The sequence below is a fragment of the Bubalus bubalis genome, chromosome 11 (assembly GCF_019923935.1).
Source record: "Bubalus bubalis isolate 160015118507 breed Murrah chromosome 11, NDDB_SH_1, whole genome shotgun sequence".
NCBI classification, from domain to species: Eukaryota; Metazoa; Chordata; class Mammalia; order Artiodactyla; family Bovidae; genus Bubalus; species Bubalus bubalis.
The window spans coordinates 79,000,016-79,017,710 of record NC_059167.1 but is presented as its reverse complement, the minus strand read 5'-3'; the positions used below and the strand labels follow the sequence as shown (position 1 = coordinate 79,017,710).

Here is a 17,695-nt window from a genome sequence, read left to right as displayed (position 1 = left end):
TCTCAAATTTTAATGTGCACAGGAATATTATTAAAATGTAGATTCTGACTTAGGAATTTTGGGTTAGGCCTGAGATTCTGAAGTCAGAGTAGCTCCCTGGTGATGCGAATGATACCTACCTACAGACCACATTCAAGCAGCCTCTCTCTGCAGTGCGTGCCACTCCTTTTGGGGACCTTTGTGTTCCTGGCACACAGTACCCCAACCTTAAACTTTAACTTCTGGGAGATCCTTTGCAAGATCTCCTATTCTTCTTTACCCATCCCACTGCTTAGACCCTCTTTTCCTCTCAATCTGTATACTATTCTTTGAAAATTTCATCTGCTCATATTGCTTCAATTATCATGCAAACAGTCTTAGTGGCCTGCACATAAAACTGGTCTCTGGAGTTAGATCTAGATTCTAATCACTACCCTGTCACTTAAAAATATTGCAATCCTGTGTAATTTAAATTCTTTGAAGCTAGGTTTACCATCTATAAAATGGAGGGTATTGCCAGTCCAGGTTCGATGCAGGATACTGGATGCTTGGGGCTGGTGCACTGGGACGACCCAGAGGGATGGAATGGGGAGGGAGGAGGGAGGAGGGTTCAGGATGGGGAACACATGTATACCTGTGGCAGATTCATTTTGATATTTGGCAAAACTAATACAATTATGTAAGGTTTAAAAATAAAATAAAATTATAAAAAAAAATGGAGGGTAAAAATGAGTAACCCAAGATGTTGTTGTATTAAATAAGATATTTCTTATAAAGCTCAGACAGTAAAGAATCTGCCTACAATGCGGGAGACCTGGGTTCAATCCCTGGGTCAGGAACATACCTTGCAGAAGGGAATGGTAACCCACTCCAGTATTCTTGCTTGGAGAATCCCATGGATAGAGAAGCCTGGCAGGCTACAGGTCATGGGGTCACAAAGAGTCAAACACCACTGAGCAACTAACACTTTTAGTATTTCATTTTAAAATAAAGCTTAAACTTCGGTGCCCCTTACTTAAACATGTCATTTCCAAGATGCATAGGGCCCTAGCCATATTTTATAAATGTTTCAAAAAATAAGATATCTTAACGAGTTAAGATCCTTGCCAGTTAAACCCCAACTTCCCCTCTACTATAATTCTAGTCTGTCAGGTGGTGATGGAGTGAGCCGCAGGCTTATTTAGCATCTGCAAGAGTGAATTTGAATTAAGAATGCATATAATTTTGGCCTAGTGGAATTTATTTATGCAGCTTACAGTCACTTCAGTATATAAGTGCTGTCATCAAGATCTCACAGGCTCAGCATCAGAGACAGATTTCAAACAAAAATCTGTTTGACACTAATGCTAATTATCTTACATTACACTGTACTGCTGTTCCTTTGGTAATGATTCATTAACAAGTCTTTGTTCCCAAAAGGCATGATAGTCTATTGCCAGAACTTTTAGTGTTTTAAGAGCATGTAACACCTCCCTAAACGGTTCCAATATGTTTTTATAGTTTCCTTGCAGGCTGTTGCATTCCACTCTGTGGAATATCTGTGCATTCCACTCTATATATTGGAAGACGAGTTTGCTTATGTTCTTCCTCTGGTATGAAAATGGCCTCGTCTGATCATATTTATTATTGTTCATGTTAACTTCTTACTGACTGGTCACAATTTTTTACATTTATGAGAATAAAGTGAAACTCATAGCATGCCAGTCCAATGAGGGCATTAACAACCATGGTAGGTAGATGATACCAAGGTTCCCCAGGTAGTGCGGTGGTGAAGAATCTGTCTGCTGATGCAAGAGATGTGGGTTTGATCCCAGGATTGGGAAGATCTCTTGGAGGAGGAAATGGCAACCCACTCCAGTATTCTTGCCTGGAAAAGTCCATGGACAGAGAAGCCTGGTGGGCTACAGTCCATGGGGTTGCAAAGAGTCTAAGGGACTGAGAACACACACACACACACACACACACACACACACACACACATAAAAGAAATTTGCAGGTGTAATTAAAGTCTCTAATCAGTATGACCTTGAATGAATCAAAAGGAGATTGTCCTAGGTGGGCCTAATCTAATCAAGTTTGCTCTTTAAGAAAGAGCTTAAACTTTTCCTGCGATCAGAGACATCCTCCTTGTTTTGAGGAAACAAGTTGCCATGAGTGCTACAGCCACAAGGAAATGAATTCTACCAGCAACCACTGAGTCTGGAAGAGGACTCCATGCCCCAGACAGTCTTAGTTGCCTCCTTGACTGCAACCTTGTGAGTTCAGCTTAACTGTGTGCTGATTTCTGACCTACAGAACCTGTGATATAAACAGATGTTGTTCCATCACAAAAGTTCTTGATAATTTGTCACACATCAATAGGTAACTAACATAGAAAATAAACTCGTTAATTGGTGTGATCAGTTGATAGTATTTAGGATTTGTTATGACATAAGAAAATTTGGAATGTAATGAAATTTTGTAGCACACAGTACTGTGATAGACAGTTTCCAAATTTTGACCATAATCCTATAAATTTTAATCCATTTTCAAAATGCACTTTGAATTTTTTAAGAAAGCAAATTTCAATCCATGATTATCTTTCTTTTCTCTGTATTAAAGTTTTTACAAATTTATTGTCATATGAAGAAAAGCGTAAAAAGTATGAAGACAAAAAGCATAGACACCATAAGTATTATAGCAGTGTGTCATGGAAATAAGTACTAAAATATTACTCAATTTTCTAGATTTATGCTGTCTGTGGAATTTGCTTTCTAAAATTTATAATTTGCTATGATTGTATTTCTCATTCTAAACATTATTTTCTATTTAACTTTTATCCATAATTTTGTGATGCTATAGAAAGTGCAATTTTGTAAGTTTCAGAGCCTACAAAACATAAATCTGCTCTGTACATAATTATAATGCTTTTACATTCAACCATACAAAGCCAGCAAGGGGGTGAACAAAAATTGTGAATTTCTCTTTATTTCTCTATCTGACCCCTGGAGGGCACTGTTGTGAAAATTGGGAAAGATCAGAATAAGCTCAAAAAACCCTTCCTTCCTTGCAATTTAAAGAGATATCCTGACACCATTTTTTACACAATGACATGTAAAGCATCTCAGACACTAGAGACAGGAAGTTTTAAGACAGCCTCTCTTCCTAGCTCCCTCTACAGTCTCCATCAGAAGAAGAAATTGATATCACCTGTCATTCCTCCTCAACCGCAGAGCAACTTGGATTCAAATCCCCCAGTCATGAGACTTCTGTCTGTGGGGAATCACCCAGAAAGCAGCTCACTGCCTCTTCACTGCTCCACCATGACCTTGGTGTTCACCTTGATGCTTGAGGCACTCCTGCTGCTGAGTGAGTACTGTCCCATTTTACTCTCTTGTCCACACACGGAACATTGTTCTGGTTTGACTTTGAATAGAGACTTTTGTTTAGCTGAGTTCACTGATTCAGTATTTATGGTTCAGCAGCCCAGTCAGTGACCCAGCCCGATGGCCACATCACTGTCTCTGAAGGAGCCCCTCTGGAGCTGAGGTGCAACTACTCATTTTCTCTTCAACCTAATCTCTACTGGTATGTGCAGTACCCCAACCAAGGACTCCAGCTTCTCCTGAAGTACGTGTCTGGAAACAATCTTGTTTCAGGCATCAAAGGTTTTGCATCTGAATTTAGGAAGAGTGAAACTTCCCTTCACCTGAGGAAAAAGCCCACTGAAGTAATTTGACCAAGTACTTCTATGCTCTGAGTGACATGGTGACTAGGACTGTAGGGGGAGCTATCTGCAAACCCCTGAGATCTGATAGCTTAAAGGATTTACAGTTTCAGCCTGTGTTATTTTCAGGAAGTTGGCATGTTCTGTGAAGGCAAATAGTACAGAGAATATAGAGTATTGCAAATGTTTCATTCCTATGGGCATCTTAGATTTTTTCTTTTCTTTTTCAATTTGCAAAGAAAGGATTTGTTTTCTCAAGTTCAGTGTTCTCAGTGGAGTTGACTGTTAGGTGGGGCTTCCTGTCACAGAGTGTCACCTGAGCGGGGTTTGTTGGGTGAGCTGATTGGTTGCAGGAGCAAGAGCATTTCCAGACAAGAAGTGACACAACACTTATGGGTTTAGCTGTGTATTTTAAGGTGAAAATTTCTCAGCAGCAAGTCAAGGCATCATGAAGAGGCTAGTGGGCACTGTGCTGGGGCTTTTGTTTGCCCAGGTTTGCTGTGAGTTGAGGCTGCCCTGCAGGGGAATCTGAAGAAATGAGCAGCTGCTGTACTGTTGAGGGAGGGAGTAGAAAGAGTTGACAAGTCCTGCACACTTCCCATCCATCTCAACATCTATGAGAGCTGGAGGGACACGTTCAGGGTTTTTTCAGAATTACAGTGAGCCTCACCTGTGACTGTCTGTCTCTTTCTCATCAGGTGTGAGAGGGGTGGATGTGGAGTAGAGTCCCCCAGCCCTGACTCCACAGGAGGGAGCCAGCTCTACACTGTGGTGTAATTTCTCCACCTCGGCAGACAGTATGCGGTGGTATCTTCAGAAGCCCCCCGGGGCCGCCTCATCCTCCTCATTTACATTCCTTCAGGAAACAAGGCAGGAAGGAAGATTAAATGCCACGACAGTCCCTAAAGAACGCCGCAGCTCACTGCACGTTTCCTCTTTGCGGACCACAGACTCAGGCACTTATTTCTGTGCTGTGCAGCACTGTGCTCCCCGGGCACCTGCAGCCTGTACTCAAACCCTCCGCGGGGCTCAGCCCCTCCTCTAGCCACAGTCACACCGTGAGGCCACCACAGGGCATTTGCAGTGCTTCTTATTGGCCTTACAGATTTGAGACTTTGGTCTTTATCTTCCTCTCAGTCTGTATCTTCCTCTGTGCTAGAGTCTCAAACTTGTAGCTAGGAGAGGTCTATTAATAGATAAGAAAGTGAAAGTGAAAGGCGCCCAGTCTGGTCGGACTCTTTGCGACCCCATGGACTATAGAGCCCATGGAATCCCCAGGCCAGAATACTGAAGTGGGTAGCCTTTCCCTTCTCCAGGGGATCTTTTTAACCAGCTGAACCACAAGGGAAGCCCAAGAATACTGGAGTGGGTAGCCTATCCCTTCTCCAGCGGATCTTCCCGACCCACGAATGGAACTTGGGTCTCCTGCATTACAGGCGGATTCTTTACCAACTGACCTATGAGGGAAGCCCTATCAAAATAAATATTTAGCTACAATATGCTCTACTCCAAAATTGGAAGAAGTGAAAGGAACTAAAAGAGAAAAGTGACTCCAGGAAGATGTTATTCAGCTAAGTTGGCTGTCCCGAGAATGTCCATCCAAACCTGCCTCACCATGATGCGTCCCGACAGACAACTGCAGATACATCTCATCCTACTCCTGCAGCAGCGCAAACAAAAACACACATATGCTCAATGGTTAATATGAACTTGGTCGTTTAATTAAAACAAACTTATCCTCTTTCAATTCTGGATGCAAGAAGTCTGAAATCAGTTTCACTGGCTACAGTTAAGGTATTGGTAGGGTCGATTCCTTTCCTTACTGCACATTACATAATTTTATTTATTTTGTAAGTATGGAAAAATACACATAATTTTTGTACCACTTAATCCGCTTCACCTATTTCACTCCAACACTCACCCCTTTCCCCTCTAGTAACCAGTAGTTTATTCCCTATATCTATGAGTCTGTTTCTGTTCTGTTAGTTTTGCATTTTAGAATCCATATATAAGTGAAAACATACAGTATTTGTCTTTCTCTGTCTGACTTATTTTGCTAAGTATAATACCCTCCAGGTTTTCCATGTTGTCTCATATGATGAGGTTTTATCCTTTTTATGATTAAGTAATATTTCATTGTATATATATGTGTGTGTGTGTGTGTGTACACATATTCTCTGTCTATTCATATGGATGAATACTGATTGCTTCCATATCTTGGTGATTAGAAATAATGCTTCTGTGAATATTAGGGTGCATATATATTTTCAAATTAGTGTTTTTGTTTTCTTCTGATAGATATCCAGGAATGGAATTGCTGAATGATATAGTATTTATATTTTTAATTTTTGAAGAACTTTTATGCTGTTTTAAATAGTGGCTGCACCAGTTTACTTTCCCAACAAGGGTGCCCAAAGGGTCCCTTTTCTTCATATCCTCAGCAATACTCATTACTTCTTGGCTTTTAGATGATAGTTTTCTGATTGGGGTGAGGTGAGATCTCATTGGGTTTTGATTTGCATTTACCTGATGATTAGAGATGTTGAATATCTTTTCATGTGTCTGTTGCCCATCTGTATGTTTCTTTGGAAAAATGTTTATTTAGGTCCTCTGCCTTTTTAAAAATCAGATTATTTATAGTTCACATATTGCATATAAATTTCTTTATACATTTTGGACATTAACCCCTTATTGACTAATTATTTGCAAGTATCCTCTTCTGTTTGATAGGCTGTCTTTTTGCATTTTAATAGTTTTATTCCAATTTGGATGCCTTCTATTTCTTTTTCCTATATGACTGCTGTGACAAGCACTTCAAGTACTATGTTAAATGGAAATGGTGAGAGTAGGCATCCTTGTCTTGTTCCTCATCTTGGAGAGAAGCTTTCATTTTTTACCATCAAATATGATATTAATTGTATGTTTGTTGTAAATGGCCTGTATTATTTTGAGATGTGGTCCCATTATACCAAGTTTATTAAGAGTTTTAAACATGAATGGATGCTTAATTTTGTCAAATACTTTTTCTTTGTCTGTTGAGATAATTATATAAGTTTTTATCCTTCATGCTATTAATGTATATCATGTTGACTGATTTGCAAATACTGAACCATCCTTGTACACCTAGACTATATCCCACTTGGCCACGATATATGATTCTTTCATAAATTGTTGAATTAAGTTTCCTAACTTAATTCAGTTCTAAAGGAAGTTAGTCTTGAATATTCATTGGAAGGACTAATGCTGAAGCTGAAACTCCAATACTTGGGCCACCTGATGCAAAGAACTGATTCATTGATAAAGACCCTGATGCTGGGAAAGATTGAGGGCAGGAAAAGAAGGGGACAACAGAGGATGAGATCATTGGATGGCATCACTGACTTTATGGACATGAATTTGAGCAAGCTCCAGAAGCTGGTGATGGACAGGGAAGCCTGGCATGCTTCAGTCCATGGGGTCACAAAGAGTTGGGCAAGACTGAGCAGCTGAACTGATTGAACTGAAGTTTGCTAATATTTTGTTGAGGATTTTTTTTATTAATGTTCATTCAAGAAATTGACTTTTTTTGGTAGTTTTATTGTCTGGTTTTGGCATCAGGGTAATGAAGACTTCATTGAATGAGTTTGGTAATATTTTGTCACCTTCAATTTTACAGAAAATTAGAGAAGAATGGGACCTAATTATTCTTTAAATGTTTGGAGAATTACCCTGTGAAGCTATGGAGTCCTCTACATCAGGAATCAACAAAATATGGCCCATGAACCAGTCCATTCAGCCATTTACTTTGTAAATAGATTTTGTTGGAATATAAGAAAGCTTATTTATTTATGTATTATCCATAATTTATTTCATGAAACAATGGCAGAGTTCAGTAGTTGCAACAGAATGAATGGCCTACAAAAACAAAATATTTACTATTCTACCCTTTATTGAAGAAGTTTGTAATCCCCTTTTCTACATCATTAGTCATCATGGAAATGCAAGTTAATGCCACTATGAGATCTCTATACACCCATTAATGGCAACCCACTCCAGTATTCTTGCCTAGAGAATCCCATGGACAGAGAAGCCTAGTAGGCTGCTGTCCATGGGGTTGCACAGAGTCAAACACAACTGAAGCGACTAGCATGCATGGCACTGGAGAAGGAAATGGAAACCCACTCCAGTGTTCTTGCCTGGAGAATCCCAGGGACAAGGGAGCCTGGTGGGCTGCTGTCTATGGGGTCTCACAGAGTTGGACACAGCCGAAGCAACTTAGCAGCAGCAGCAGCATACACCCATTATTTTGGCTAAAAATAAAAAGACAACTATATCGAGTATTGTTAATAATACAGAATAATTGTGAGATTTAGAATCTATTTAGAGACATATTCTCTTCAGTGTGCAGCAATCTCCTTGATCTAATGTTGATCTTATGGGAGGAGAGACAGTTCCATGCAGTGACTTGGCTTGAGGGCCAGTTTCTGCCTTTGAAGGGATCCCAGGACAGGTGAGGCCCTATCGTGAGTATTTAGAGAGCCCTGCTTCCTCCTGGTGTGGCCAGCACCCAGACCAAGGCTTCCAGACCCTCATGAGACATGCCTCCATATGGAACAGAGGTTTCATAGGGGACCTCAACAAGGGCAGAGATTTACTATCTGAAGAAATCCTTGACACAAGAAAAAGACTTGGCCACAGATTTCAGTGTTCTGATAGATGCTCTAAAATATACATATTATCAAAATTAGTTAAAGAAGAAATAGAAAAGCTAAATAAGTATATAATCATTAAAGTAATTTGACTATTAGAAATATAAATTTATGGAGAATTCCTAATAGATGGGAAGTTTTTAACCTGCAAGCGTGCCCCACTACATAATTAAAAATCGAATGCGTAGTAGGATGTATAGTAAACCATGTAACCAAGAAAATATTAGAAATTAAGTTTATATAGGGGGCTTCTACAAATGAATAAGAAAAACATTCAAAATGAAAAGAGATAATAAAGATAATTTACATAAAGGCAATTTAAAAAGAGGAAATAGACATGTGAACATGCAATAATCAAAAGAAATTAAATTAAAGCAAATTACTGTCTCATTTCTGTCAGATAACCAGAAGTGTGAAAATCTGATAGCATTAAGTTTTGACCCAAATACAGGGAGACTATTAAACTCCAGATGGAGGAAAGCAACCACATAGAGAACATTTATTTAACAACTTCAGAGAAAAGTTGCCTGAACTATTTAGTAAAGAAGAAAACATATATATTCAAAAGTCAAGCAATTCCAATTCCTGTTATCTACATTCAAGTAATTCCAACATTTGAACAAGGAGGCATTTACAAGGATAGTCACACCAACCCTGTAAGCAGAAGTATAACCATTCAAGTACAGAATGAATGAATAATGAATTACATATGAAGTTGAAATCATGAACTATGACAAGTAAAGAAACAGTTCTCTATATTATTTTCTTAGATAAATCTTACAAAAAATAAAGTACTGAGTATAAAAAACATCAGAATGATATATGCTACATGACACTACTTATAAGAAATTTCAGAATATAATCACAATATAATATATTGTTTTGTGATACATAGCTATAACAGTAAAGTTGAAAAGACATACATGGAATCTTCCCAATAGTAGTTATTACTTTAAAAATAGGAATAGTACTAGAAGTTACTCTTTAGTTTTGTCTGTAACGTTTGGAGAGAAATATTGAAAATATAGCAAAATTAAATATCTGTTTACCATCATTGCCAGGGAAAAATGTGTCTGCACATAATTTTGTGTACTGTTTCATGTAACAATTATTTAGTATTTTTTTTTATTTAAAAATTGGATGGTAGCAACCACAGCTTTTACTAGTCCAATCAGTTCATAGAAGGAATAAGATAACTCCTGTTACCTATAACTTTGACATATGTACTTTTAATAGGCCATAAAATGCCAATAAAATTCCAGAAGAAAAACTTTTAACTTGTTTAAGCACTATAAATTATTCATCTGAAAATAAACAGCACAGAGCCTTCCTACCACAGTTAAAATATACACTTTTTGAGTACACAAAAAGAGGAAATGGAAAGAAAATCAGATCATCTGGCTTAGTAGTGGGAGACATGCCCCCAAGATGTTAGTCTATGTTGTAACTAATACACAAATTCAGCAAAGTTGCAGGATACAAAATTAATCTGCATTCCAATAATGAGCTATCTGGAAGAGATATTAAGAAAACAATTATTTTTCCATCACATCAGAAAGAAAATACCTAAAAATAACTTTAAGCAAAGAAGTATGGACTTGTATATTGAAATCTGTAAGACACTGATTATAGAAATTGAAGACAAAAATTAATGGGAAGATATTTTGTTCTTATAGACCGAAAAAATTTGATTGTTAAAATATCCATACTACCCAAAGCAATCTACATATTCAATGAAGCCTCTATCAAAATTCAGTGTCATTTTTCACAGAGATAGAATAAACAAACCGTAAAATTTGTATGAGAGACAATAGATTACCAATAGCCAAAGTGAACTAGAGAAAGATCAAAACTGAAGACATCACATGACCTTATTTCAAACTACATTACAAAATTATAGTAATAAAAACAGTGTGTGGGGGGTTTTTTTGGCATTAAACAAAGACACATAGATCAATGGAGCAGAATAGAGAACCCAGAAATAAACCCTTGTATACACGGTCAATTCATGGCAAAGAAGCCAAGAATATACCCTCAAGAAAGGAACATCTCTTCAATAAATGGTATTATGAGAAATGGAAAGCTACATGCAAAAGAATGAAATTGGGCTCATCAAAATGGATTATAGAATTGAATATAAGAAACACAACAGTAAAGCTCAGAAGAAACATAGGGGCTAAGTTCCTTGACATCAGTATTGGCCACAGTTTTTTTTGTGTTTGACACTAAAAGCAAGGACAACAAGAGAGAGGAAAAAAAAAAGCAAAAAACAAGTGTGACTACATCAAACTAATAAGCTTATGTATGGCAAAAGAAGCCATCAACAAAATGAAAAGGCAACTTACAGAATGAGAGCAAATATTGCCCAAACATATATCTGATAAGGGGCTAATACCCAAAATATATAAATACCTTGTATAATAATTAGAACAAAAGTCTGTTTTAAAAATAAGCTGATGATCTGAATAAACATTTTCCCAAAGAAGACATACTAATGACCAGAAGGTAAATCAGAAGATGTTCAATATCTCTAATCATCAGGGAAATGAAAATCAAAACCAAAAAGAGCTATCCCTTTACATCTGCCAGAATGGCTACTATCAAAAAGGGAATAAAAAAATTTGACAAGAATGTAGAAGAAAGGGAACCCTGCCCACTGTTGTTGGAAATATAAATTGGTGCAGCCTCTATGGCAAACAGAATGGAGGTTCCTCAAAAAATTAATATTAGCTCTACTATGATATTCAGCATTTCCACCTCTGAGTATTCATCTGAAGAAAATGAAGTCACTATCTCAAAAAGATATCTGTACCCCACGTTTATTGCAGTTCATCTACAACAGCTGAGACATGGAAACAACCCAAGTGTCCTTTGACAGATGAATGGATAAAGAAAGCATGATAAAAAAGGAAATTTTTTCATAGATTTACAACAACATGAATGAATCTTGAGGGCACAATACTAAGTGAAATAAATCAGGCAGACAAAGTCAAACACTGTATGAAATCATTTATATGTGGGCTCTAAGACACAGGTGCAGGAACACACACACACAGACATATAGACACACAGACACACACACACCCAGACCTCATAGATACAGAGAATAGATTGGGGGTGTAGGGTGTGGAATAGGTGACTATGTTTAAAAGACAGAAATATCTAGTTATAAGAGAAATAAGTCCTGGGGATGCAATATACAGCATGATGACTATAAAAAAAATGTGTTAATGGTGTCAGTGTGTAAACCCTCTTGGCTCTCAAATATTTTTTTTTTAATTAAAAAAAAAAAAACTGGCTGCTCTGGGTCTTTGCTGCTGCACACGGGCTTTCTCTAGGTCCACTAAGTGGGGGCTGCTCTTGGTTGTAGTGCACAGGCTTACTGTCCTGCCTTCTCTTGTTGTGAAGCACAGGCTCTAGGAGCACAGGCTTCAGTAGTTGCAGCATGCAGGCTCCAGGGCACGTGGGCTTCAGTAGTTGTGGCACACGGGCTCAGTAGTTGCGTCTCTTGGGCTCTAGAGCAAACCTCCATAGTTGTGGTGCCCGGGCTCAGTGGCTCCAGGGCATGTGGAACCTTCCCAGACCAGGGATTGAGCACGTGTCCCCTGCATTGGCAGGTGAACTTCCATCCACTGAACCACCAGGGAAATCCTCTCGAAGTTTGTTTTGCTTTTTTTCCTAGTAGTTTGACCAGTTGAATAACAAGTTTGGAATAGGATGTATAACTACTGGACTGGAGTATCTTTCATTGGACTGAAATATGCAAAACTCAAAATAGGATGTAGTACCCAGATTGGAATGCCAGGTAAGCTTCAGAAGACAATCACCAGCGATGTAAGAGGGAGAACTAGGGAAGATCTGGGAACCTCAGTAGTAATTCTGTGCCCTCATATGCTATGTGAGTTTGGGGATTCCTATGAAGGAACCACGGAGAATCCAAGGACAATCTATTATAAAATAACTCAGTTAGGTCTTCCCTGGAGGCTCAGTGGTAAAGAATCTGCTGCCAAATCAGCAGACTTTGGTTAAACCCCTGACACAGGAAGATCCCACATGTCATGGAGCAGCTGATCCTGTGCACCACAACTATTGAGTCTGTGCTCTAGAGCCTGTGCTCCACAGTAAGGCAAGCCACCACAATGAGAAGAGCAATGACAGAGGAAGCCCCTCTCTCTGCAGCTAGAGAACAGCCTGTGTAGCAATGACGACCCAAAACACTCTAAATTAATAAATAAGTAAAATTATAAAAAGAATAAGTTATTCTTATTGGGGTTTCTTTATGAGGTGTTGAAACAAAAATAAAATGTTTGAAATTTGATTAATTTGATGTAAATGACTTCATTAGATGAAATTTCAGGATAAAATGAAATAGAAATTTCATTCCTTCAATGTCAAGAAAAGGAAATATTTTTATTTTAGAAAACATATATATTAATAGCTTTTAATATTTTTACTGATTAAGCAACATTTTAGGAGAAGTTTTGTCCTCATGACAACTATAATGAGAATTATAAGATTGTACTAAAGAGTATAACTGCATTCATGACAGCAACATGGTCAAATATTTGAATTTAGAAGACCCATTGGTTCTTGCTTCCTAAACCTTTAAGAAGCTAATCACAGAGTTACATCACAAATGAATATGATTTTACAGCCATTACCATTTGGTATTCCAATACACAACAAGAGATTACAGAAGTCAGAAGCCTATTCTGTGTTCATTTGTCTGTGTGATATTTGCTGTTCTGAAGTTATGTGCTAAAGTTACCAGTTCACATGGTTTGGTGGGTAAGTGGGAAGAAAAGGGAGTTCATGGCTTATTGTTGGTCTTTTTTAGGGAAACTAGGGAGCAGTTAGTATAATTCATCTTAGAATCAAAATCAGAAACGCAAGAGAACAATCAGAACATGAAAGAATATTTGCAATCCCAGAATGATTCATAATGAATTTGTTTCAGAAAACATCCCAGATTTTAGAAGAGATTAATTTACTACTAAATTTGTAAGTTAAGTAAAAAATCTCTTTCAATTTCATCCTTCAATATTAAACTCTGGCTTGTCCTTTACCAGGTATTATCATTTATTAGTAAATCACAAGGGAAGGCAGAACAATGTTTAGGACAGTCTAAATCTTCCAACCTGAGTGTCAGCACATTCAGACTTGATCCAGCCAGAAGCTACATTTTTCGGAGTCAGAGTCTATAATGCAGCTGAGGGAACATGCACCGTTACTGTCAGGAACTCAGAGCAAGGCCATATCAACAAAGGGGAAAAACCGCCTTCATGCTCTCCCTGTGTTGTTGTGAACATTTGTGGTGTCCTCTGCTTAGTTACAAATAATTGGAAACCAGGACATCTGCTGCTTGCCAGCACCCAGAGGTGAAATGGAACAGAGGAGTAGATGTCTCAACTAAATATAAACTCTCCTCCCTGCATCACTCATTAATGTGTTACTTCAACTTCAAAATCTAAGAACTGGCACTGTTTTAGATCTTTTTGTACTTTCTTTTCTACTTGTCTATTTGCCTTTGGTGCTTTTATATTAATTCATCTATTAAAACAATGAAATCAAATGGAAGATTGACAATGACATTCTCCATGATCATGTACAGTATACAAAACTTCAGTCACCAAACAGTGTGGTGTCAACATTTACTAAGTGTTACAGATACCATATTTTGTAAGAGTGCACTGTAGCATTGTGGCACAGAAAAAGTCAGCATGCTTAGCTTGACTTTACAGAGAAAAATAAAGAACCACTAACAAGGGAAACTGAACACTTTGGGGTAAAAAATATGACATGAGACAATTTAAGGACACCTGATCTAATAAATACAATTCTACTTGTAAAGGCAGCAGGATTGAATATACTGATGCTCTTCAAAGTCTATTAAGTAAAACTCAATGTCAGATTTCAAAGATTAATATTTCTTCCCGTTAAGCATTTCAAAATTTAAAACACATACAACTGAATAGATTCTGAAAGTCAGGAGTGATTTTTTATCATTTGATATTGAAGTCACTTTATTTATTGAAAAATATAAACAAAGACCTAGAACCAGGTGAGAAAAGAAAAAGACACATTAACTATTTTGGAAAAGACTGCCTTTTGTCAAGAAAGCTAAAGGGCTTCCCAGGTTGAGCTAGTGGTAAAGAACCCAGCTGGCAATTCAGGAGACATGAGATGCTGGTTCAATCCCTGGGTCAGGAAGATTCCCTGGAGGAGGGCATGGAAACCCACTCCAGTATTCTTGGCCCTTCCCAGGTGGCGCTAGTGTTAAAGAACCCATCTGCCAGTGCAAGAGATGAGAGTTTGATCCTTGTGTTGGGAACCCACTCCCGTATTCTTGCCTGCAGAATCCGCAAGGACAGAGGAGCCTGGCAGGTTACAGTCCATGGGGTTGGAAAGAGTTGCACATGACTGAAGCAACAGCACAGCACACACATAAGAAAGCTAAAGATCTGTGAGTTTGTTTTATTGTGGGTTTTTTTTTTTAAGAGTCATTAACTTCTGGATAAAGAAATATAAGCATAGGCTAAATGAATGACCAGAATGACCAGTAAGTAGATTACAGGAAGGATTCATAGTGTATACTAATATGTTTTGAATGGGCTGGCAAAATTATTATCAGTGTATGTCAACTTATTTAGTCTTCCGTTTCTCTCAGCTCAAACCCTTAACATATATGTGTGTTAGTCGCCCAGTCATGTCCAACTCTTTGGGACCCCATAGACTGTAGCCACCAGACTCCTCTATCCATGGAATTCTCCAAGCAAGAACACTGGAGTGGGTTCCCATTCCCTTCTCCAAGGGATCCTCTTAACTCAGGGATCAAACCAGGGTCTCTTGAATTGCAGGTATATTCTTTACCACCTGAGCCATCAGGGAAGCCCTCACACACATAATACTAACTGTTTTCTCCATGACTCTTTCAGGATCTACCTAACATAATAATCAGGGAAAGAAAAGTAGAAAATTAAACATCTGTGAGCCAAAAGTTTTTCCCATCTGTGAAAAAGACCATGTGATCTATGAACATGACAAACCCCACTTCCTGTTTGAAGGAGTCACACAGGAACAGGTACTACGTATATGTGCTGCCAGACACACAGAGACACTGAACTCTCAGCTTGAGGCAGAACTGAGCACATTTGTGCAGGGGAATCCATGCCTCATGCCGCTCTCCAGCCTGCTCTGGGTGTTCCTGGCCGTCACCTTCTCCGGTAGGGATGCTTCCAAGCCTGGGTGTGAGAGGTCAGGGTGAAAGGCCTGCACACGGACACATGGAGCTTCACAGGGACTTGGGCAGGAAAGGAGGGTTGGAGAAAAAGAAGCATTTTATAATTTCAATTTGGTTTGTCTCTGGGTCCTAAATTAATCTAAATCCCACACTATTTTATTTACTACTTCATCTCTGTTTTCTGTTTTTTTTCCCCATAGGATCCAGTGTGGCCCAGCAAGTAACTCAAGTCCAGACATCCGTACCCAGTCAAGTGGGGCGGACAGTCACACTGAATTGTCAATATGAAGTAAGTTGGGCCACGGACTACTACGACATTTTTTGGTATAAACAGCTTCCCAGGGGAGAGATGACTTTCCTTATTCGTCAGTATTCAAAAGACAGTAATGCAAGGAAGGGCCGCTACTCTGTAAATTTCCAGAAAGCAGATAAATCCATCAGCCTCATCATTTCAGCCTTACAGCTTGAAGACTCTGCAAAGTACTTCTGTGCTCTCCGGGAGCTCACAGTGCTTGAAGTAATGGGAAAAGCTGAACAAAAACCCCAGAGCTTAATAAGAGAGAGCCCCACTGCTTCAGGACCTCAGTTGAAGTGCATACCTGCACATCCCGGAAGAGATGGTAGTCCTGTGGTTGCTTCATCTGTGGTCTGGATCAGAGGATTTAATTCTAAATAAAAGCTCCTTCTAGGTGGATCACCAGGCTACAGCTGGAACCAAGTGGGCCTGCCCCACAGGAACTGGAGCCGGAAGAAGACAGGGAATCACTGTGGTTTCTCCCTCCCTTTGGTCCCCCAGTTTCCCACCACTGCTTTGGGTCCCCCATTTGAGCAGGAGGCCAGTAGACACTGGAACTGGGAAAGCACATCTTATCTACTGCAACTCCTTTTTGGTGGACCAACTTCACAGGTCTTGCCTCCCCTTTCACTAAGAGTTTCCTCTGATTGCCCAGGTTGATACAGACTTTCAGCTCTTGCTAGTATCTTGATGCTTCCCATCTCTTCTTTGTTTTCCTTAACCCTGCCTGCAAATCTATAAATATTCCCTTCATTAAACTTTGTAGTTAAATCTTCAAGTAAATCAAAGATCTTTCTATATTTGGAAGCAGGTGTCCACAGTAATTTTCTACTAATACATTCTTCTCTTGAACTTTAGACTTTAAATCAATCATACATAACATGTGTAAACTTGTTTAAAGCTGTAAACTTGCTCCATAATAATTTAAAGTGACTGCTTCACTAAAATACACTCACATCACAAATCTGGGTATAGTTACCTGGAATCGTTATGAAAATCATTTCCTTAGTCCTTTCTTCTTAGACTTTGTGTCACTTAAGGTACAATCAGGGAAGCAGACCATCAGTGATGTCCAATAAGAGATTAGTTATACATAAAGATTAGAACTCAGGCAGTTGCTAGAGTTGATGGAGTAGTCTATACAAGCAGAAAAGATATAAGAACTTTAATGTTCATTGCAGCACTAATTACAGTAGGTGGACATGGAAGCAACCTAAATGTCCAATGATGGAATAATAGATCAAAAAGATATGGCATATATATACAATTGAATATTATTCAGCCATGAGAAAGAACAAAACAGTGCCATTTGCAGTGGCATGGATGGACCCAAAGATTGCCATGCTGAGTGAAGTAAGTCAGACAGAGAAAGACAAGTGTCATCTGATATCTCTTTTATCAGATGGAATTTTAAAAAGTGGTATCTACAAATGAAGGTGTTTACAAAACTGAAATGGAGTCCAGGATGTAGAAAACTAATTATGGTTACCAAAGGGGAAAGGGATATGAGGGATAAACTGGCAGACTGAGATTCACATATACACACTGCTATATATAAAATAGATAACTAATGAGAACCTTCTGTATAACACAAGAAACTCTAGCCAATATTCTATAATGACCTATACAGGAGCACAATCTAAAAAAGAGTGGATATATGTATACATATAACTGATTCACTTTGCTGTACAACAGAAACTAACATTGTAAGGCAACTATACTCCAATAAAAATTAATTTTAAAAGTAGAGATAATAAATCTACTGGAAAAATAAGAGTTTTCAGAAC

General features: G+C 38.5%; 1 gene segment (V, D, J or C); it reads left to right on the top strand.

Moving 5' to 3' along the window:
- Nucleotides 1-15,374: 15,374 nt before the first annotated feature.
- LOC123327527 lies at nt 15,375-17,193 on the top strand. The segment is given in 2 exon segments: nt 15,375-15,596; nt 15,814-17,193. Coding segments are annotated over 2 exon segments (525 nt in total).
- Nucleotides 17,194-17,695: the final 502 nt, after the last annotated feature.